The 24648-nt window shown below is 39.6% G+C and overlaps 1 protein-coding gene across 1 annotated transcript in view; it reads left to right on the top strand.

The window, feature by feature from the left end:
• BOLL (boule homolog, RNA binding protein) overlaps nucleotides 1–24648 on the top strand; it is a 93636-nt gene that overhangs the window by 7763 nt on the left and 61225 nt on the right. Inside the window, exons 3-6 of the mRNA XM_026647652.2 lie at nucleotides 9887–10030; nucleotides 15661–15752; nucleotides 20887–20941; nucleotides 23472–23547. Coding sequence (XP_026503437.1) covers nucleotides 9887–10030; nucleotides 15661–15752; nucleotides 20887–20941; nucleotides 23472–23547 — 367 coding nt within the window. The remainder of the gene's footprint in view (nucleotides 1–9886; nucleotides 10031–15660; nucleotides 15753–20886; nucleotides 20942–23471; nucleotides 23548–24648) is intronic.

Here is a 24648-nt window from a genome sequence, read left to right as displayed (position 1 = left end):
AGTAGACCCAGGACCTCCCTGCTAGCCTCAACAGCCATGAGGCGCATGGGATGTTCTCTCAGCTTCACCAGGACCTCAGTATGTGAAATCAGATGAAATTCTGCCAGTGAAGATAGCATTTATCTGCTCTTCATTTTACATTGCTCCTGTAAACAGGACAAACTGTTGTTTGTTTAAAGATAACAGCACCCCAATCTGTCCTTATTTTACTTAAAGGACTTGGATTCTTTGAGTCCTCCCTTCCCTATTTCTTCTGATTGCTACTCCCACTTATTCTGTCTTGTCTTCATTAGACTGTAAGCTTCTTGGGGAAGTTGGCGTCTTTTACTCTGATTGTACCGCACTTAGCATAATGGGTGTTCAGTCCTTATTGGTGCCTTTAGGTACCACCGTTATACAAATAATAAACAATAAACTCTGAAAGAACTTCATATATTGTCAGAGCAAGTCTTGAATATAGGCTATTGCAGCTACAATGCCTATAATCAGTAATATAGAAGTACAGGTTGTAGACTCTTGTATCTTCATGATAGACTTGATACTGCTTATGTTCCACTTCAAAGTGAATAATGCAGGTTGAAGCTTCAGGGTACAGTACTGATGTCCAAATGGTTAAAATAATTATAATTTATATTTTTGAAACAAGAATTAATCCTTCAGCTTTATAAAGAAAAATGTGGGGGCAGTCAAAGAGTTGATTTATTGTCTTCAATGTCTGTGATAATTGTGGGAATCCATTACAACCTACTAATTTTTTCCCTTGGCCTGACCCAGATCAGTCATAAAACTGACTGTCCATCATTTGGTCTTCCCTTTTCTCCAAAATAAATTTTTTTCAACAGACTCAGGAAGGACCGTATTGTGGTTCTGTTGCTCAGAGCACAATGTGCTATGCTAATGCTTCCTGTGCGCCTAGATAGCATGCTCTGTGAAAACCTAATATTGATAAATGTTGCAAATAAGATATTTCTCCTAGGAAATAAATTGATGTTTGGTTCAAAGTGATACAGGGTTAATAGTGAATCTTAGTGTGCATCCACGTGCACTACTATGTCCTGAGTCTATAATGTGACATCCAGAATCAAGACAAACTGAACTCGTAACAGGAAACTAGAAAGATGAGCTGCCTACATTTGCTAGCCTTTGTTGATTTTATTTCTAATATGGTGAATAGATGTTTTTGACAAATGTGGTAAATATAATTAAGACTGTGATACTGTCTTTTAACTTGAAATACAGAGATGAGTGATTTAAATAAAGAACAAACCCCCATAAACCTATCAAAATTTGAATTAATAGCTTTCATTGTTCAATCTTCAGATACTTGCTCACACTGAAGTTAATTAGCTCGCATACAGTTGAATGGCAGTTCTTTTTAGGCATGGCATGCATTGAGAATAATCAAGGCTGTAGAATAGTTTTAGTGTCATTTATTAGGACAGTGGTTCTCAAACTTGGGCCGCCACTTGTTCAGGGAAAGCTCCTGGCGGGCTGGGCCGGTTTGTTTACCTGCCGTGTCCGCAGGTTCGGCCGATCGCGGCTCCCATTGGCCGTGTTTCGCTGCTCCAGGTCAATGGGGGCTGCAAGAAGAGCAGCCAGCACGTCCCTTGGCCCGCGTCGCTTCCTGCAGCCCCCATTGGCCTGAAGCGGCGAACTGCGGCCAGTGGGAGCTACGATCGGCTGAACCTGCAGATGCAGCAGGTAAACAAACTCGCCTGGCCCGCCAAGGGCTTTCCCTGAACAAGCGGCGGCTCAAGTTTGAGAACCACTGCATTAGGACACCTAGCGGACACTAAATTGACTCACTGCATGTTCAGTTTCCGAGAAGCTAAAGATAAAATTGATATTCTTTTTCTTCTTGTTATTTGCTGCCACTGTCCAGAAATGCTTAAAAGCAGAGATCATAAAGTATTAAATTGCACAAAAGAACAAGATACTATCTAGTGAATAAATGAGAGATACACAATTAAAAGATGAAGCAGACAGTCTAAATAAAGAGTAATCTAAATGGTGACAGTGTCTAGGAGAAGTTTGATTTCTGCCATGCAGCTCCTCCCCCGCACCACCCATCCCGGATCAGGAAGCTTCCATGTATTGAGATTGTGGAGTTTGTGCAGCCATTTGCTAATTTTAAAATGTGCATACATTCCTTCTACTAGCTTAAGAAAAGTCAGGTTAAAGAAAAGTGTAACCATTTTATTATTTCTAGGTAAAAGAGTCACAATATAAGTAAAAGTGTGAGAACATCCTTTTCCTGAGATGCCCCTTCAGTTGCAAGAGTGGGGCAGGGATTGGAGCCCCAGCTTTCCAAGGCCCTCTCAATTGTGAAGAGACCTAGGTATTGAATGGGGCAGATACATTCCTGAGAGGATTTATATTGCCTGTATCAGGGACAGCTAGTGAATTTTCCCCTACGTTCTCTAGGCATTTGGGGCCAGTTTTTTTAAGGTATTTGGGCACCTAACTCTCCTGGAAATCAGAGTTAGGCACCTAAACACCTTTACAAATCTGGGCTTTCTTCCTTTGAGGTCACTCTGGGCTTCTATATGGCTCCAGCCCCCCAGTCTTTTCACCTCCTAGGTCTGCAGAGCGTGAACCAACTGCTTTCCTCAGTTTGAGTTGTTCATGCAGCAACACTGCATCTGCCTTTAAAAACCTGAGTAGGCAGCTGCTGCCGCCTCCTTTCCACTTCCTGTGTTTCTGTACACACAGCAAAATATGTTTAGTTCAATCTAAAATACCTTTATTTTAATTTAGATTAAAACTAACAGCCAGAAAGAACAAACTTCTTCAGTGAAAGGCTTAGTGTCTGGGTGATACAAACTGAACAAGGATAAAAGCAAATTTGAGAACAAGATGTCTGTTGTGTTTTGTATACATGGTGAAGGACAGAAATTTAAAGGTGCAACCCACAGAGAAAATAAAAGGCCTTGGAAATAAGGAACAATGAAGATCCTAACCCTTCTATGGGCTGCACCCTATCTTGTCCCACTAGGCAGCATCTCCTTCTTCCATCTCAGGGTTACAGCAGCCAGGCTGCACAGCAAAAAGCAGAGCAAGCCTGTGAAATTTCAGTCCAAACTGCATCAGATGTCTTGCATTTAATGAAGACATCTATTAGGACATTCAAAATAGAGGGCCAGGTTGGAGAGAGAGAGAGAGAGAGAAAGAGAGAGAAATGAGCCTCCTCCTCTGAGGAGTAAATGTGTCCTTTTGCTTTTGATATTCTGAAAGGACAAGTCCTGTTCCAAGGTCATTATTCAGGATCCAGTATTCCAGCTACAATGGAGAATCTTAGGGAACTAGGATACTCCAGGGAAGGGAGAGATCCATACCTAATCCCCAGAGCCAAGGGAAAGACAAATTATGATATGTCCTTTATTACCCATAGGCCAACTTCAAAGTTGGAAGAGGAAAAACCAGCGGACTCAGTATCATAGATCCCATTCTCTTGAGCTCTCACCAGGCCCCAAATATTTTGTTGACATACCCTAATATCAAAAATACAAATGAACATGATGGGGATGCTCGTGATAGGACATCTCCTTGAGACTTTCTAAATCTGTTACAACCTCAATAGCAACCAGAAATTAATGATCAGCCAGCCAGATGTCAGAGACAAGTCTCTCGGCACTTTCTTTCATGGGGAAGCCCTTTCTAGCAGTAAAGCAGTAAAGTGAATTCAACAGTCTTCCTAGATAGAAAGAGCCTTGGCCTTCCTCAGGATATACCACTTAAGTGGCACTTTTGGTTCTCACTGTCCGGCTACAGATTTAAAGAAGCCAGATCATATTGTCTGAGAAGAGGCTCTGATAAGAGTCGCTTCTTTTGCTTCCAAGGCAGAGGAGCTGGAGCCCTGGATGCCGCCACCTCCTCATTTAAGGAGTTTTGGGAATATGCTGATCCACACAACCCTTAACTTAATAGGAGGAAGACTGCTTTGTTTCTTCCATGTATGGGTCATAAAATGTCACTCCAATGGCCTTAGGCCCCATAGCTGTACAGCAGAAATTGGTTTCAAATATCCCAACAATTTTATTCAGTCTGTTTACACTAGGGGTCGGCAACCTTTCAGAAGTGGTGTGCGAGTCTTCATTTCTTCACTCTAAGTTAAGGTTTCGCGTGCCAGTAATACATTTTAACGTCTTTAGAAGGTCTCTTTCTATAAGTCTATAATATATAACTAAATTGTTGTTGTATGTAAAGTAAATAAGGTTTTTAAAATGTTTAAGAAGCTTCATTTAAAAATTAAATTAAAATGCAGAGCCCCCCCGGACCAGTGGCCAGAACCCGGGCAGTGTGAGTGCCACTGAAAATCAGCTTGCGTGCCGCCTTCGGCACGCGTGCCATAGGTTGCCTACCCCTGGTTTACACCAATCCAGAATTAGGTTCAAAGTAGTAAATACATTCCTTAGGGGAAAAAGTTTTTGAATGATGTCTCTTAGGAATCTACTCAGATGAATTGTTCTACTTGTTGGATGTATTGAAGCTTATCTCCATAACCTGGTTTTATGTTTACATCTGTGGTTCCAGTGCTTTGTAGCCGGAACAGTTTTTATGTCAAACATTGCAGTTTGCTTTGGATGATGCATCTCAAACTTTTACCAGAGTAAAGAGAATGAGAAAGGAGTGTCTTTTCATTTAGCCATACCTGAATGACTGGCTAGACTGGGTCAAGCTGAAATGTTGACCAGGGTAGCCATCTCCATAGTTGTTTGTTTCTGGAGCAACAGAGCTGATTTTCAACAGAAAGAAATTATGCTAATTCTTATGCAGAACCTCTATATGTGAGAACCCAATTCAGCACTAAACTAGACATACTCAGGATAGACAGTGCAAAGTACAATTATAGATCCTTCTCTGTTATCTTCAGATATCTCTCCCTCTCAGTGGAAGTTGAACTCTTAAGGACCTCCAAAAATTGCTAATGCTGCCATGTCTGTCATACTTTAAGCTGTTGGTTGAAAGCTGAAAACTAGTTAAAGGGATGCCTGTGGGCTCCCACAATGGAATCATCACTTTAGGTGCTAGTTTGTAGGGATGGGAGAGCACATCATATCAATGGAATGGCTCAAGGCCATCGATTAGTGACAGAAAAGTAATCAATCAACTGCCTCAAGAACGGTCACACTTGTCTGTTCTACAGTTTCAGCACAGGCTTAAAAAATCCTCTCTGAAATACACAGTTGGAGTGTGATCACTAGCATATATACGAGCTGACCAGGAGCAAGGATGTGGCAAAAATAAATCGGCTGTTAATGATAAGGGCAGAAAAAACATTAACCATCCTGTGATTCACATAATCAGAACATGCAACATGAATGAGTAATTAAGCTGATCCCAAACATGTAGACACCAAGTTCTTTTGAGGGAATTTGTGAAATTTGGTTATGACACTGGTCTGGGACTCAGGAAGCCTGGTTTCAATATCGAGCTCTGCCACAGACTTCCTGGATGATCTTGAGCAAGTCACTTATGGCATGATCCAAAGCCTCTTGGAATCAATGGAAAGACTCCCATTGAGATCAGTGGGATTTGGATCATGTCCAGTCTCTATGCTTAGTTCCCCATCTGTAAAATTGGGGTGATGGGAACTTTGCAAGTGTATTATGAGGATAAATACTTATGATTGTGAGGAGCTTATATACTAGGATGATAGGAGTCCTATATGTATCTTTGAGAACTCATGAAGGACAGGTGATGTCCCAGAAGATTGGAGAAGGGTAAGTATAGTACCTGTCTTTAACAAGAGGAACAAAGAGTATCTGGGAAATTATAGACCAGGCAGCCTAACTTTGATGCCTGGAAAGATATTGGAACAAATTAATTTAAACAATCAGTTTGTAAGCACCTAGAGATAATAGGGTTATAAGGAATAGCCAGCAGGGATTTGTCAAGAACAAATCATGCCAAACCAACCTAATTTCCTTCGACTGGGTTACTGGAATAGTGGATATGGGGGAAGCAGTAGACATGGTATATCTTGATTTTAGTAAGGTTGACAGTTCCACATGACATTGTCATAATCAAACTAGCAAAATGTGGTCAAAATGAAATTACCATAAGATGGGCTCACAACTTGTTTTAAGATTGTACTCAAATAATAGTTGTCAATTATTTGCTATCTAGTGGGTCTTGTAGAGGTCATTTGTGGGTCTGGTACTATGCAATATTTTCATTTATGACTTGAGAATATGCTTATAAAATTGGTGGATAACACAAAGCTGGGAGGGTTTGCAAGCACTTTGGAGGACAAGATTAGAATTCAAAATGACCTTGGACAAATTAGAGAATTGCTGTGAAATCAATTCAGTGAAGACAAGTGGAAAGTACTATGCTTAGGAAGAAAAAAATCAAATGTACAACCACCTAACCAGTTATTTTGCATTTTGTAGAAGTACTGCTGAAAAGGAACTGGGGTTTACAGTGGATTACAAATTGAATATGTGCCAACAATGTGGTGCAGTTGCAAAAAAGGCTATTACAATTCTGGGGTGTATTGACAGGATTGTTGTATGTAAGACACAGGAGGTAATTGTCCCACTCTACTTGACATTGGTAAGACCTCCACTGGAGTACTGTGCCCAATTCTGGGCACCACAGTTAAGGAAAGATGTGGATAAATTGGAGAGAGACCAAAGGAGAGCAACAAAAATTATAAAAGATTTAGAAAACCTGACCTATGAGGAAAGTTTAAAAAAACTGGGCATGTTTAGTCTTGAGAAAAGAGGACTGAGGTGAGACATGATAACAGTCTTCAAATATGTTAAGGATTAGTATAAAGAGGGCTGTATCAATTGTTTTTCATGCCCACTGAACAGGCTCCAGACACCAGCGCAGCAAGCAGGTGCTTGGGGCGGCCGAGGGGAAGGGGCAGCACGTCCGGGTCTTCGGCGGCAATTTGGCGGCGGGTCCCTCGGTCCCTCTCGGAGGGAAGGACCTGCCACCGAAGTGCCGCCGAAGAAGAAAGCAGCGCGGTGGACCTGCCACTGAAGTGCCACTGATCACGATCGCAGCTTTCTTTTTTTTTTTTTTTTCCCCCTGCCGCTTGGGGCGGCAAAAACCCTGGAGCCAGCCCTGCCACTGAAGGTAGGACAGGTAGTAATGGGCTTACTCTGCAGCAAGGGAGATGCAGGTTAGATATTGGGAAAAACTTAATAAGGGTAGTTAACTTCTGGAATAGGCTTCCTAGGGAGGTTGTGGAAGCCCCCTCATTGGAGGTTTTTAAAAACAGGTTGAACAAACACTTGTTAGGAATGGTCTAGGTTTACTTGGTCCTGTCTCAGTGCAGGCGGCTGGACTTTGGGACCAGGTCCCTTCCAGCCTTACCTTCCTATGATTATATAAATAGCTTGATAAATAGAAAAGGGAAATTGACTAATTCAGTATTCAGGGTAAACTGAAATTAAGGCAAAGTGTTTTCAAATATACAAAAACAAAAAATAGATAATTTTTCTCTTACCTTTTACTTATAGAACTCATAGGTGTTATATCAATAGTAGGTTAAACATTGTGTGGTTTTTTTTTTAAATTTAAGTCAAAAGAATAAAAGAAATGCTATATATGTGGATCATTGCAAAGTTAATTGCAAGAACAACTTTAACTTTGGGAGTTTCGTGACTTCTGAGTGCTAAAATTCTTTCTCAATCTTACTATTGTGTTCTCATGTGAAGAGTTTTTCCTTGCATTGAACACTACTTGAATTTTTCCAAAAAACTCATTGAGAATTCAGAGAAGGAACAGCCTCATGAGGAAGGGGGAAAATGGAGATATTGGAGGTTCTGCAGGGCCTTGTATTGGGGTCACTATTATTCAGTATATCTTATAATGTCCTGAAAGAAAATAAGTTAAACATTATCTTACATTTATTTCCTGATGAAACAAAACTGAGAAGTAATACACAAAAGATGAAATGCTAAAATTCAGAGGGAGCAAGGTATTTGGGGAAATTAAAACTTAATTGTAGGAGTTCCAATATGAAAAGATGCAAGATCATAGCTTGGCAGAATATGTCTATAAAACGAATATGGAGAACTTTTGTGGGATAACAAATTGAAAGCAAGTGCACAAAATATGATACCCATTTTTAATGGGTCAAGCAGTTGTACAATGTTAGAAGAGAAATAACTTATAAAATTAAATTAGTATCATGACTCCTTACTGTGTGAGTAAGACTGCATCAGGAATATTAGGTGAAGTCAGTAGATGTTTTGTCATTGACTTCGATGTAGTCAGGATTTCAACCACTGTTCTTCGGATTCCTACACATGAAAATTGATATGAAAAAAGTCAAAAAAAGAGTTTAAATACTGGCAGTCATAAGGATAATTTTGAGACTTTAACTTTATGCAGAAAGACAAAAAATAATGCATAATGGGTGATTTGAAAACATACATATATAATACTTTAGGATTACATGAAAAAATTATTTATACAGGATACTGCTAAACTGGAGTAAGGCAAGGATACACTTAGGGTATGTCTACACTACGGGATTAATCCGAATTTAGATAATTCGAATTTGGGAAACAGGTTGTATAAATTCGATTGTGCGCGGCCACACTAAGCACATTAATTCGGTTTTTAACCACATTAATTCGGTGGTGTGCGGCCACACTACCCCATTAATTTTAACCACATTAATTCGGTGGTGGCGGCCACACTAACCCTAATTCGAATTAACAAAATCGATTTTGGCGCTACTCCGCTCGTCGAGGTGGAGTACAGAAATCGATTTAAAGCGCCCTTTAATTCGAACTAAATGGCTCTGTTGTGTGGACGGGTGAAGGGTTAATTCGAATTAACGCTGCTAAATCCAAATTAATCCCGTAGTGTAGACCAGGCCTTAGTTTGGATGTTAAACCTTTTTAAAATAGAGACAGTCAAACAGTGGCAGCTGCAGGGAGCTGGTTATGGTCTCTTGATCCTTGGCTGCCCAAACCAAAGGAAATTAGAACAGTAGGGCAGCTATTCTAACTTCCACTATGCTCATGCTCCAGCAAGCTATGCCTTACCCTTTCCCTTATGGCTGGGTAAGGTGTAGTTGGCATTGGTGGCAACTATGTTGCCTTTGTCAGCTTTACACCAGCAGAGACTCCCCGTGCACTGTGGGGGGATTGTCTGCTAGAATTTACAGCCAATGTAAGGCCATTTTGCACTGTGTAAGAAAAGCGAAGTGGCCTTACTGGACCAGAAAATCCAGCCCTGGGAGCCTGATCTTTACAAGTGCTGGGCACCTGTTCCTCCCATTGACTTCATTTGGAGTTGTGGGTGCTTAGCATTTCTGAAAATCAGGCACAAGATGTGTTCAAGGCACATAATTTTGGAAATGCATAGAAAGCATAGTATAGTGCAGAGTCCAGTCTGTGAGACATGTGGTTGGACAGAAGGTCCATTCCAGTTCTGTTATTCATGATTGGAGTGCAGTGGGAATCCTATCCTGTGGTGGATGATGACTGCCTTTTGTCAGTTTAAAGTAAGGCGCTCCTCATTATTATATGTTATATTACAGTAGCAACAGAAGGTCTAGTCAAGATTGGGCCCCCATAGTGCAGGGTGCTGTACAAACAAAATAAAAAATAGACCGTAACCCAAAGATCTTAGTCTGAGGCCCAATTCAGTAGGGTATTGAAGCACATGACATGCTTATTTGGTACATGTTTAAGTACCTTACTGAATAAGCCTGAATAAGGGCCCAGGAAGAATTGTGGATAATTGCCATTGGTTAGAAATAAATAAATCATGGTAAACGTTTGACTGTTCAGTATGTTGTGTGTTCTGAAAGAATCTCCACATGTTTTTCTGTGTGGATGTTTTTTGCTTTAGTGGTTTATACTCTACAAAATGTCAAAAATAAATTTTACAAAAATATTTTTCTCTCAAACAGCAAACCACAAATCAGACACAAGCAGAATCTTTGTCTCCATCCCCCAACACTGTGTCACCTGTGCCTTTAAATAACCCAACGAGTGCCCCAAGATTTGGAACAGTTATTCCTAATCGCATCTTTGTAGGAGGAATCGATTTTAAGGTATTTTTTTCTAATCTTGGTAGATAAGTAATAGAATAAATGTTTTGATATTTTTTCTTTATTAGTCTTACTTTATATATTCATTAGTTTTATGCATTTTAGGTATAAGTGTATATAAGGCTGTGAGATGATGGTGGTCTTTGCAATAATATCCTAATTAGAGGTGTAAACTAAGCCTTAAAATTCTGTTTTATCTGATTTTGCCACAGAAAAATGGTGATTTTTATTTGCATATTGAACTGCTACAAGCATTCTTTTTAAAAATATCTGAAAAGTTATTTGTAATACAGATGTTTTGTAGATAACGCTAAAAATGACAATCTAGAAGTATTTTTTTAAATTCTTCTCTAAAAATGTATAATCTAGTACACTACATTAATCATCTTTGAATCACAAAATCTCCTTATTCCTTTTTTCTACACAGCACAGTACTGTAGATAACAAACATCTCCATATTATTAGTAAGTATCTGTATCTTCAGCTCTGTTGACTTTTCATCCATTTCACAATAAAAGGAAGTTAAGCATATTTTCTTTCCTTCGTTGTGGGGTCATGTCTCCTGTGCACCCCCTCATTGCCTGAGATGCCTCTGCAGTGCCCTGCCATCAACTTCCCCCTCCCTCAGGGCTGTGCTACCAAATAGACACACGAACAGTCTCACAGGCCGTTCTGACCAGGCTTTTGTTCATTTTCCAAAACAGCAAACCAAAGTGACAATATGGCAGTTACCCTGCTAGCCTTAGTCTCTGCCCTGAGGAGTATATCTTCCAAAGCTACCACTAAGCCTCCTCTCTTTGGTAGTCTCTACAACTCTCTCTCTACCTCCTCCTCTTCTATTTCTTGCTAGCTAATCTCGCTCACGTGTGCCTCTTCAGTAATCAGGGTTGGCTGGGCACAGGCCTGTGACCCATAAAGGGGCAAGCCATCCTGTTACACAGGGTAATATCTAGGAAAAGTAAGCATGTTTGTTTAAGGATTTGCCACAGAGTATTGCTAGTACATATCCTAACTGAACACATGCAGCCTTGATGCTACATGCTCTGGACCCTCCGAAAGGCAATAAATATGGGGCCATATGCACACTCCTTTGCTGATCTGAACATTTGGTGATTTCCCTGCTGCTCTCATTTTCTTTTTTACCACTTTAGAACAGTGGACCTCTGCTTCTTTTGGTCTGTTTAGCTGTTCCTTCTTTCCCACCATCAGTATCCTCTCTGCCTTAATGCAGTTAGTCAGAGGACCCATTGAGCACTGACTCAGATTAAGAGAAAGAAAAGAATGGATATGGAGGATATTCATCTTGTCCATCATTATGGCTGACAATTTACCCAGCATATCTTGCATAATAATTACAAGAGCTTCCAGGATCTTTTTAATCATGTGGCTCAGGCATTGGAAATTCATGTTTTTACTGTTGAGACGAAATTGTACAGGCTCTTCAGTATATTTGGAGCTTCACTAGGAGGGCAGAGTAGTTCTTTGTATAAAAAAATATTCTGGTAAAGACTTCTGTCTCCCTCCCGATTTTGTCTTTCCTGTGGCTAGCTAGGTCAGGGACCATCAGTATTTCAAATAAGTTTTATACTTATCCTGTCTGATGAAGGGTGTCTAATTGTTTGTGCAGTAGCTGAGAGGTCTAAAGGTGGGAAAGCTTTAGGTCATCTCTCCCTCAGAAAGTGAGAGTAAGGAATATGAATTTCATTGGAAAGGGGAAATAACCCTTTCAGCTAAGCTTACTACCAAATGGGCTTAGTGAGATGTGGATTCAAAACCTAGGATAGATTCCTGCCAATCTTAGATCCTCCCAATCTGGGAGGAAATCTTTCCAAAGGCCAGAGAGTGTCATACTCCTTGAGAGCCGCTTGCTAGAGCTGGTTGAAAAAATTCAAAATTGATGGAAAAACAGACAGGTTTTTCAGTAAAATTTTCACAAAAAATGTTTCCTCTTTCCAACCAGTTCTACTGCTTTCATTTCCTCTGATACAATCACCACAGCAGTTATTCTTGATGCACAATTTGTGACTGAAGAATTCCAGTCTCTTTCATTTGTAAGCTCCACTCTGTTCAGCAGAATGACAGATAAGGCTTAGAAAGCTTACAGAGGCCAAGTCTATGGTCTTTAACATCCTATTTTCAAAGTAAATCAGTCCTCTTTCTCTAGTGCCAGAGCCAAGCATCTCAGATTTAGCCTATCGCTCAACATTAGCACTTTTAAAGAACACAGCAATAGCCTTTGCATTCTGATATGTACAGGAGCCAACAAAAAAGCTAGAAGTTCTAGTAAACTTCTAGACATCATATTGGACTGGACACTTGATAACTATGCATTAAATCTAGTATCATTGTTTTATTCCTGTTTCCCTTCATGTCTTTGCTTCTCTGTAGCAGCTTAGCTGCAAGAGACCACAGGACAATTTCAGTCCAGAGGAAAATTATATTCATGAGACCGCAGGACACAATATGATATTTCCTAAGGTTTCTGGTGATCATGGTCTCATGTACATATGTCTTCCACATTCTCCAGAACTAAGCTGAAACTCCTTTTGCACTGGTAATAGGCCTCAACAGACTCTGACCATGCCTCAAGATATTTTGGCTTAAATAAAGTTTCTCATAGGCGAGGAAAGCATCCTGGTGGACAAACTGAGCTGCATGCTCAGTGTACAATTCAAATTGTTTCTGAAGAACTCTGTGGACACAGAAGTGGGGAATCCTTAAATATGGACCTCTTTGCCACAAGAGACATCACCAGGTTGTCCACATTTCTGTTTTGTGGGCAAGGAAGCTTGCTCCTTGATTGAAACCAAGGTTCCCTCATTGCCTTTACTTCCTAGAGATATATAGTAAGACAGAATTTATATAATCTTCATCGTATGGCAAGTTTAATTCTTTAACCTTCTGACTAGGCCCATCTACCAGTTCTTCCAAATCTCCTTTCTCATAGTCTAGTTAGGGTGACCAGATAACAAATGTGAAAAATCAGGATGGGGATACAGGGTAATAGGTGCCTGCATAAGAAAAAGTCCCAAATATCAGGACTGTCCCTATAAAATCGGGATATCTGGTCATCCTAAGTCTAGTTGACATTCTACATCTATATCTGAAGTTATTGTATCTTGTAACTTGGAGCTTAATACCCTGGTGACGGTACCTCCCATAAAGCTTTATGGAAATATGCTTAGAATGTGTTTTATGCTACATATGCCATGTAACGTATCTCAGAGGTTATGATCTACTGAATCTATTAATCCTATTTGTATGCATGTATCATTTTTGTATTCGAAGTTATGAATATTGGCTGTGTACTGGCTTGATTTCTAAATAACCTTAGTAGAGCATTTGGTCAGTTCCTGGAGAAAGGAATGTTGAAGTTAAGTACCTGATCAAGAGACACTTAAAGGACAATGGAACCACTTAAATCCTACTTTCTGTATTTAATAAAATCACTTTTTACTTATTAATTGACTCAGAGTATGTATTAATACCTGGAGGAGCAAACAGCCATACATATCTCTCTATCAGTGTTAGAGAGAGCGAACAATTTATGAGTGTACCCTGCATAAACTTTATACAGGGTAAAATGGATTTATTTGGGTTTAGACCCCATTGGGAGGCATAGGCATGGTCTGACATTGTGTTTGGGGAGACCTGGCTACACGTCTTCCCCCTTATATGAGAACCATCATTTTCTTGGGACCAGAACATTGTGTAACCTTTTATGCCATTGGGGAATCTTTCCCTGAAAACTGGTTTGGCTGGCTCGTACATCATCCAGTAGAGTGAGTAAAATTCATCCCTTTCCACACCGGTTTCCATGATAAGACAGTACAATGCTCGCACCGTAAATTCTCACCAAATGTTATTTCAGAATTTCACTTAAACCAATTTATAACTATGATCATATTTTCTTAAACCTAAAAGTTTAATTGCACAAATTAAATATGCCTTGAATTTCGAGTTAGATGTGAGTATACCATTACACTGATCTTTGTAGACAAATCCAAGGGGAAGGCAGCTTCTTCTCAGAGACTGTTTTCTATGGATTAGAAAAGTTTGTATACAGAATCACTACCCAAAGAGAGGAGTACAGTACATCTTGTTTAAAGCAGGTTACACAGCATCTCTGAGAAATGTTGTTGACAGATATTCATAAAGCTGCTATATAGAGCTGTATTCATATGTTTACAAAACTTTATTCTTGGATTTAGGGACTAGGTGTGATATTCAAGTCAGGAGAGCAATTCTACAGTCTCTGTTTTGTTAGTACTTTTAAGCCCTCCTTTGGTGGATTGTTACTTTAATCTTCAGTGGGACTCAGTGGGGTTAATTTTCAAAGCAGAGAGGAAGACTTCTTACTTGTAATGAGTCCTTGGAGTACATTTCCTACCTGCTCAGATCTACTCTTGCCTACTATTCTTCCCTGTGTTTTTGAAGTTCTGTGGCTGCACACAGTTTCGCTGTCTCTGTTTTTTGGTGGGGTTGAATTTGCAGCACCAAGAAATAGCACCTTTTTTATAAAATACATCTTGAAGATAAAATTCTTCCAAAAAAGTACTCATCAAATGTCTCAATGACACAACCATTATGATAACTTATATTAACTCTGTAATCAGTAAAAACTCCCCTGCTCCTTAGAGGCATATACAAGGCAGTGTAAACCTTGGAGAAGTGGAAGAATAATTTTTCCAACATATACCATACATTTTAAAAAACGACTGGTGAATCAAAGAAACACATTAAAACTTCTGATATACTTCTTGAGGCTCTGAGAACTCTAGATCCATCCAGGAGTGGCTTGAGGCATCCAAAGATCAATGTGCACCAGCACACTTCCTTGAAGCATGAGATTCAACACATGCCAAATCAACAATCACACAGGATCAGACATTCAAATGCCTGGTGTATTTGTTTCAATCTCTGTACTTCTAGATACATAAATCTTCTGGAAGACAATACTTGATGCATGTTTTTATCAGTACAGAAAATGAACATATTATGCATCTGTGGTACAGTGTTTCAATAATAGACTTTATGGTAAAAAGGGACCATTATGATAATTTAGTTTGACCTGCATAATATGGGCTAATAACTTCACTGTATCTTAATGATTGTTTTTCAAACTTAGCAAATTCTTCATGGAAGTCTACGCACATATGCCCAGTTTTAAATTTTAAAATGATCTCTAAATTATAATGCCTCATGTTATAAACGACACTAAAATATAGAACTGAAAAACTTGTCTGAGACCAAATGGAATTCAGATATAATTGAGTTACAAGATTATTGAAGTAAAATTATAATATAAATTCAGTAGATACTTAGATTTATTTCTGAAGATTAAAATCATGTAGGAGAAAAACTGAGATTATTACCTGCTCTCTCTCTTTTGCTCTCACACCCCAGCCCTGCCTCCACACCCACACCCACCGTCTCCCCAAAACAGTCACAGAAACATTCACCTTGGAGGCTTTTCTCTGTTTCTAGTGTTTTTAATAAATAGTTGCTCCCAGGATTTACAAGTAGTTTATCGTTAAATGTGTCCAAACCAAAGCAATATTGTGGTTATTTCTTATTTAATAACTAAACAAACCCATTTATATTCATTTTGTTCTTTTGCTTTATTTTACTAGACTAATGAAAATGACCTAAGGAAGTTTTTTGCCCAGTATGGGTGTGTGAAAGAAGTGAAGATAGTAAATGACAGAGCTGGAGTATCAAAGGGGTTAGTACAGTTGCAATATATCCATTGTGGACACTGAAAACATCATAGTAAGTGGAATAAGTGCAATAGAAGTTGATTGTGATTTTCATGGCTTATAACATTATTACTGGCATCGCATTATATGAAACACTCAAGTTTCAGTTCATTTGTTTTCTTTCTTACAGTGTCCCAGAATGGTGGTGTTAATAAATATATGGTTAGCGTCACTATTTTCCTCCTCTCTAAGCACTTAGACCTCCCTTTAACCTGGAGTTTCACTGGCAAGAAAGTCCATTGTGTTACAATATGAGTGAGAACCTCATCCCCATTCTGGCCCCTTTACATCATGTAAAAGGGTCAGAGTGGAATAAAGGAGCTCTAAAAACCTGAATCCAATCAGGAACAGATTCCCCCAGCTCAGGAACTAAGCCTGTATTCTGAGGAGCCGCTTGCAAGCTCTAGTGCAGAGGGCATACCGGGGGCAGGGAGGAAGGGACATGTTGCTGGCAGGGCCACAACATGTAGCACTGCAAACATTTATGTTGCATATAGGTAACTGGGGACACGCTGCCATGACTTAGCCAAGCCCCTAGGGGTGTGTGCCAGGGGCCACAGAGCAGCACAAAATCAGGAGTGTGTAAAAGTGGTGTAAAATTACCATTGCTTTCCCCTGAGCTGTGAGTTCTGTGCAGCACATCGAAGAGTTTCAGTAAGACCCTTGTAATCGGGGGTATGGAGTACCTGCATAAGTATTAGATCCATTCTTATGTACAAGGCTGTCATAGTTTTCAGCACCTTAAGTTTGCAGATGTGAGACAATTTGCAGCTTCATTCATCCTTGTCCCTTGTCACTGCATCTCTGAAACTCACTCTGAACACAGAAAAGAAGAAGCTTCTGCCCCACACCAGGAGAGGAGCTTTTCTCCTCACCTTCAAGGTTGTTACCAACTCTGCGACTCCCTACTTAACTACTTTTGTCTCTCATCATGGTATCCCCAATGTCTGCACCTGCCTCTGTTGCCACCTCCATTTGTCTACCTCTCTGACAGTGGTTTTCGTGTTTTCTTCCAGTGCACCCCTTGGTAACACACACAATTCCTTCCCTGAACTGATCCATAAGGCATTTCCTCTATCCTCCAAATCTCTGCTTCAGTTCTACTTCAGCCTTGATACCTAAAAGAAGCTAGCTGACTAATATTAATAGATGGAGGGGTAGCTGAAGAGTATATATTTTGCTTACCTACTTTAATCCATTCCTCTCCCTCAAAGTTTTTATGTTGCTTTTTTTCTTAGACTGGAAGCTCTTTATGGCAGGGACTGTATCTTCCTTGGTGTGTAATCATCACCTAGCACATTGATGCTACCAGAATGCCAATAATAAATAACAAACATGAAATGTGGATGAGGAAAGTTTGCTGTAGAAACCTTACATTTTGAATTAACTTACTTATCTGTTTTAAGCTGGTAGGTTGATTTAGCAGCAATAAAACTGCTATAACAAACAAGATTTTTCAGCAGGTGTAAATTTTTTCTCAACATAAGCAAAAAATCTATTACAAAAACGTTCCCCAACATAGTGTTCACTCAGTACCTTGGTGTAGCACCCTTTCTTCCCACAGGTATTTTCGCTTCAGTCTCTTCAATAAGATCTTCTTATTGCCCTTCCCCAGAGCAGCTGTGTAGGGAAAAGAGAAAGGAAACTGAAGTTAAGCTCCTGTGTACTGCAGAATAGATAACTCCTCTACACCTGGCCACAGTTTGCTTGATTTCTGAATCTTAACACTTATTAACATTGGTTTTGTATTGAATTTTCCTGATATTTTAAAAGAACTTTAAAGCCATAGACTCTGCAAAGGAACTTTGGCACTGCAAAAGAGCTTTAGCAATGAATCCTTAAGAGAGATGTCAGTGTGAATGAAGTAGAAATATTGGTATGCAGGAAATGCCACTATGAATGTACCTAATTGCAGTAAACAGTTTTCTATCGGTATCTTCAGATATAATTGTATTACTGTTACATATTTTGAATATTACACAGTTTTTGGAAGTTCACAATTGCTTGGCTTTTATATTTATTAGCCAAAATGCTTTTGTTTTTTAATGATTTAGTTCATTATGAGTTTGCAGCTCCCCTTACTATCATTTTGAACTTTAGCCAGGACTTCCATATATGCTATCATTTTTAAATAGAGTCCCAACTTCCTTTTATAAGTGTTGTTTTTTTTCTTCCTTAAAAAGTAAAACTTGATAGGTTTACAATCATTACAGATGAGTCTTGTAGCTCCTCCTATTACGAAGGTTGCTCGGCACTTCCCATCGTAAATACCCCATTTTCAATTGCTTATAACTTTGCCAAATTTTAACCATTTTGGCTGAAATTTTGCATGACAGCTATCTGTCTCAAGCTAGGAAAAAATACATTATTTTGCCCATTTTAAAAAACTCTGATGATCTTTTCTTTGAAAAGCTCCAGTGCCCCCATGCTTTGGAGATTTGGGATTTGGAGACTTGAGATTTGGCAGGAGGGGTGTCCTTTGTGTCAGGGATGTTCCTTTTGCCATTCCCATTAAAATTGCCCCAAATTTGGCTCAGTTACAAGCCTTTGAAAAATCATAGTTTACACATGCTCAGTAGAGACTTTGATTTTAGCAACTACATCCTTGAAGATTCCAGTCACTCTGGGCACACTGCAGCCCAGGGATGAGCAGGACTTTCCGTGCAGTTTGGCTCTGGGCTGCTATGGGCATGCTGGGTCCAGGCACCTGAACTTGGAACAGGGAAACTCTCTCTCTTGTGTTCTTAATGACACACACATACCCCTCCCCGCCCTGATTGGGCCCTGCAGCATGGAAGAGGAAGTTGCCTGATTCAGATGCAGAAGGGACAAGAGCTAGAGGGGGGAGCTAGTGGGAGGAAACGAGAAAAAGTGGGAGTTGGGGTGGGGCGAAGATCGGGGCTAGCTGGGCAAGGAAACTGGGAGTGGGAGCTGGTGAGAGGAATGGTGGGTCTGGAACTTGTTGGCTAGGGGGGAGCGGGACAGTGAGATTGGATGGGGTGAGAGAGGGGACTGGGAGTAGCTGGACAAGGAGACTTGGATTAGGAACCAATGTGGAAAAGGAAACTGGGGAGGGGAGACATCTGTCAAGGAACTGTGGCACAGGGATAGAACTGGGACTATTTGAGCAAAAAGGCTGAGATCAGGAGACAGGGAGGGGTGGGAGATGAGACTGGATGAGGAACCCAGAGAGGAAGACTATGACTAAGAGATAGTGGTGTAAGAAGGGAGAGGCAGATTGGCTGAGGAGCCTGAAATGGTGAAAAAGAGGACTGGTTGGGCAAGGGGACTGGGACAGGGTGTGAGGAGGGGGAGATACTGGGAGTGGGGGGAGATTTGCACTGACTAAGTAAATAGTCTGAGACTGAGTTTAGAAATCTGAGGAGTGGAAACTGGGACTGGGTACACAGGAAGAATTGGACTGGAACAAGAAGCTAGGGTGCGAAAGCAAAAAGTCTGCAGAAGAGTCTGTGCGAACTACAATAAACTTCCCTCCAAAGCCTGGAATGGAACCCATGATCCCTGTGTCTCACCATTATTCTGCTGTTACCAAATACATTTGAAACCGACAGGTTACGTGTGTGTCTCATTCTTCTCTAATTCCGGTCCACACAGAGGATGACAACTTACCACCACAGCTATCAGTTACATAGTTATCTCAAGTGACAGAGGACTGTGTGATGGATTCACAGACTCTGTAGAGTCCAACCCTGCTGATGAACTATGTGGATATCAGTTTGTTTTTTCAGTTTGCTTTTTTAAAATTTAAAATAAAAAACGGTGTTTAAAAGAACATTAAGATTGCAAAGGCAAGCACTCAAAAGTAAGTGCTCTCTTGTGTATATGCATGATAATACATTCTCTAATTACATAATCACACACTATTTTTCCACAGGACCCCTGTCTCATTCATGGCAGAGGATGGACCTGCTGTGGGAATGAATCAGGTTGTGTAGTGAAGGAGGTTGTTGTCTATAAGTCCCCAGCTTTATTTGTTGCAGAAATTGGAAGTTCTGTAGTGAATGAGGCAGTGGACAGCAGGAAGAAAAAGGATGATTTCATAGTTAAAGCAGTTAAATATTGCTCTAGAGAATGAGATTCTATCCCAGACTATGTTACAGAGTTTCTAGGTGATGCTGGGCAAGTCACTTAAACCAAATTCTTCACAGGTGATCGCTAATTGTGTATTCCTCATTTTCTGGGTGCCCTACTTGTTACCCTGGTGTTTAATTTGCAGAAGTGCTAGGCACGCTCAGCATCAGCTGATGTCAATAGGAACCTGTGTCTAATATACAAAATGCTATATGATGCTAAGTGTGCTGAAAAATCTGGTCACAGGTGTCTCAAATTGGGCATCCAAAATTGGTGAAGAACTTTTACCTTAAACTTTCTGTGCCTGAGTTCCCCATCTCTAAAATAGGGATAATACCACTCTGTCATCTCACAGAATGCTGTGAAAATTAATAATATTAGTGAAGAATTAAAATGCTAATGGCCAGTGCTATAGAAAAGCCTATGAGGATATTAATAATTATGCCTTCAGAGAAGGGTTTGGATAGTGTACAGTAAATTGGGCACCAAAATGTAGTGGATACTTTTGACTTTAATCTCTCTGTGACTCAGTTCCCCATCTGTAAAATGTGGATAATAATACCCCCTCATCTCACAGGTGCTGTGAAAATAAATTCATTAATGTTTGTAAAGCGGTCATATTATAGTGATGACCACCATAAAAAAGCCCATGAGGATGTTAATTCTGTCTTCAGAGCAGGGTCATATATTGAACAATGAGGATAAAACAAAATATTGACTAGCTGCTCATTAAGCACTGTTCACCGAATGAGACAGTGGTCCTGTGAGAAAAATAGAATGTGATCATGTAATTAAAGACTATTATAGTTCATACGCATTCGGGGCCAAATTAAGGTTGTCAAGGCAACCTTATTTGTCATTTCATAACTTCTTAGTGCTTTACTTTTCAAACTTAATGTTTTAACATAGTATTTTGTGTAATATGTAATATATAATATATATATTATAACATGGTTTTGGTTATAAAGTAGTATGCCAAGAAAAATAATTTATGTAATTTTTATTTAGGTATGGTTTCATCACTTTTGAAACTCAAGAAGATGCACAAAAAATTTTGCAAGAGGTAAGATGATATATTCATCATTATACTCATTGTTTAGGTAAATTCTTCAATTTGAAATTAGTGCTTGCAGACATCCATTACCAATGGATATTTGTCCCTTCTGTGTTTACCTGCTTGGATTTGAAGGTATTAAAGAAGCCCAGGATGTCTGTGGGCCGGTTGGTCAGATTTGTTGCTTTCCTTTCTTTGTACAGAAGAATGAAGAGAAGCAGCAGTAGCATTAGTTTCCCTTCTGAACCCACAGAACATCTAAGAAGACATCTCAGAGATTTAGTTTTAAGGGAGGGTGGGTTCTGGGAGTCTCTGGGGCTGACTAAGGCAGGTGAAGGTGATGATTCAGTGTCAGGTACCTTAACTTTGTAGAGAGCTGTTTCCAGCCTCTTCTGTGTATACTACTCGCTTGGATCTGAAGTTTGTTGTGAATCCAGTTCCTTCTGGTGCTCTGATTTCCTTGAGTAGAGAATCCAGCAGTCATAAGACATCTGTAAAAGAGACTATATTTTTAGGCTGAGGGAAACTGAAGTTAACCTTACGCTCATCAAGGAGGAACCACTGAGGTTCACTCAAAAACCTCTGAGATATCTGAGGCCCACTTCCAGATACACTTAATTCTTGCTCCTGTGAATATGAGGTTTGCCCCAGAATGGACCTTTCTTAACTGCCAGGATATTCCCTCTCGTACTTCTCCTAGGATATAGGAAGCCATGATGGCTCCACCACCTTAGCCTTTTGCAACCTGTTCTCTTGGCCTGCTTGGGCTATGTTGGCTGGATCAGTCATGGGCTCAGTTGTGTTCATGAAGTTCCCTGAAGAAGACCAGAGGATGTTACCTCAAGCAAAGCCTCTTCTAGACTGAGTGGCAGCCTATCAACAAGTAGAGCTGGTTGAAATTTTTAAAATATTGAAATTTTATTGAAAATTTTATTCAAAGAGCTGGGAAATTCTTAATGCAATTTTAATGAAATGGTATTTCCCATTTTTGACCAACTCTAGTTAAAATAATATATATATATATATATATATATATATAAGCAGTCCAAATTTTGACTGATAATACCAATGTAATATATAACATCAATCATCAGAGAGGAGCTTGTTCCCACCACCTGTGTCAGGAAGCAATTTAGCTCTGGAAACTGTACACTCGTTATGTCTTACTAGCTGCTTTCCATTAAATAGGTTTATTTGCCATGAAAGAGAATACATAGTACCATCCTTTGCGTTCCAGAGCTCAAATTCAGGAAAGCACATGCCTAACTTTTAAGCACGTAGACAGTGCTTAGCGTCAAGCAAGTGGTTAAATATCTTGCTGAATTGGGGCCCAGAGGAGGAAAGTATTCTGTTCTCTGACTGTTGCCTTTGGACTGGACTGGAACTGATATTTTTATGCATTTCCTTTTATATCTTTCTTTAAATAAATATTCTGGATAATAAAACTGCAAAAGGTTTGAGGTTTTATTGTTAGCTCCCTAATGGATATATTGTATCTGGTACTTGGACCTCCTAGCTCTGGCAGTGAAAACTTGGGTCCTGATTCTGATTTTACACCCATTTGCACTGGTGTAAATGACTACAAAGTGTTCAGGGAAATGGAGAATCAGGCCATCTGGTTCCTCCAGATTTCCTTTTGCAGAAGCAGGATAAAAGGGACACTTACAATTTAAAAATCACATTGCTGTCTTATTTTTGTTTTACCTAGTGTAGATGCAAAGTAATACTTACATCTACTATAAATGAAAGAGATTAGCAAAAGTTTGCAGTTGGTTTACTTTGTGAATTTGACAGTATTTTTTGCAGTCACTTTGTTGTTTTCCTTTAAACGATGAGGAGCTGAAAGAAGATGTAAATAAAAGTAGCCCCATCCTACTTTAATTTACACTTTGGCCTGGTCTACACTAGAAAATTAAGTCAGCTTAACTATGTCACTCAGGGGTGTGAAAATCCATACCCCGGAGTGGCGTAGTTAAGCTGACCTAACCCCCAGTGTAGACAACGCTAACCTGCACAGCTGTGCTGCAAGTCTCAGAGTGTGAATTTACAGCACACCAGCTGAATTATTGCAGTCATCCTTTATAAAATATATAGTAGCCTTTCAGTGTATTAATTGCATGTTTTAATATAGTTAATTTTTTTAAAGTAAACTCAAATATATTTTATAATGACATTTGTTTTTAAAAGAAAAAAAGTAAAACTGGCATTTTTACTAGCAATTATTTGTGTCTCTGGTAGCTGGTCAGGAAACTCCATTGGCATTCAGAAGTAAATTTTAGTGAGCATTTGCCCAATTCACAATAAGCACCATGTACATATTGGAGCACAATTGGTAATTTTTGCAAAATGAAGCCAAGGACTTAGATAGTAAAAGTGTTGTGTTTCTTAGTACTTGAGGTACACTATCAGAGCTCTGAAAGAAGCTTGTTGGGTGTGTTCACTATCATCTACTTCTAGTTTTACTTTCAGTAGTTATATGCACCCAAAAAATAAAAAATAAAAGTACTGAATATTAAGTGTTTTTCTTTGTTTGTTTTAGGCTGAAAAACTTAATTATAAGGATAAGAAACTGAATATTGGTCCAGCAATAAGAAAACAACAAGTAGGGATTTCTCGTATGTATTTTCACTATATTCTTTAGCTGCATGTGATATAGATAGAACTCTTTTAACCAAAAATATCTGTGTTGGACCTGTACTGTACTAATCCAGAGCATTGAATATGATCAGAATAGTCAGCAGGTGGAAGCACTGGCATACTAACAAAAATGTCAAAAGTACCAGATTTCCAGGCACCATCCTTTAACCCCTACAGTATGTTCCTTTGTACGTTGCATGGAAGGGATCCAATGGATGAAGATTGTACCCACTTGAATGTGGAATGGAATGTGACTCGGTGACTCTGGTATGGCAGTATGCCCCTTCCTAGCTGCCACAAGCCCTTATGGTGACAGACCCTCAAAGCTAAAGACAAATGTGTTTTAACTGCAGGAAAAGAGTATGTGACAGTCTGCTGTATACAGCATTTTCCTATTGGAAACAGGGCACATGTTATATTGACATGCTACATATGTTGCTCTAAGGAACATTGACTCCCCATGTGTGCTGTGTGAAGCCATGTTCAAAGGCAGTGGATTCAGATGTGCTGGAAGTGGCCAGAGCCATGACAAGGCAGCAGTGATATACGGTTTAAGGATGGCAAAAAGTGAGAGTGTATTCATCCTACAGCCACAATGAAGAAGACTTAAACAAGATAATATATTGTCAGTGGCACATGTTCCTCTTATCTACTCCAGAGGTTGCACCTAACGGAGGCAGGGACAGTCTCTGGGTAAAGCCAGGGATCCATGAGGTTTGGGACATTTATAGAAGAGGCTCTTTGGCATATGTATGTTTAGATATCCACGCCCCCTGCCTATTCTCTAGTGTCACCTGTCCTATATTGCTACAGGGATGATGCAGTACCGCTTCAGTTCTTCAAAAACTTTTCAAAAAAGCTTTGATGGTAGGTGGTCCCTTTTTGTACATTTTTACTTGAGAAGGAAGATATTTCTATACCTGATATTGCTGTGATATGTCAGCAAAAAAAAAAGCCAATGTAGTTTTGGGCTTGCATATCCAAAAGGCACCATGTTATGGAACAGGAGGTCCCTCTGTGTTCCTCTGGAGCAAACACATTTGAAATATTCCATTTACTTGTGTGCACTGTATTATCAG

This window comes from Terrapene carolina, unplaced genomic scaffold, assembly GCF_002925995.2.
Source record: "Terrapene carolina triunguis isolate 2854851 unplaced genomic scaffold, T_m_triunguis-2.0 Scaffold62, whole genome shotgun sequence".
NCBI classification, from domain to species: domain Eukaryota; kingdom Metazoa; phylum Chordata; order Testudines; family Emydidae; genus Terrapene; species Terrapene triunguis.
The sequence above is the reverse complement of the archived record's forward strand: the minus strand, read 5'-3'. Positions and strand labels throughout refer to the sequence as shown.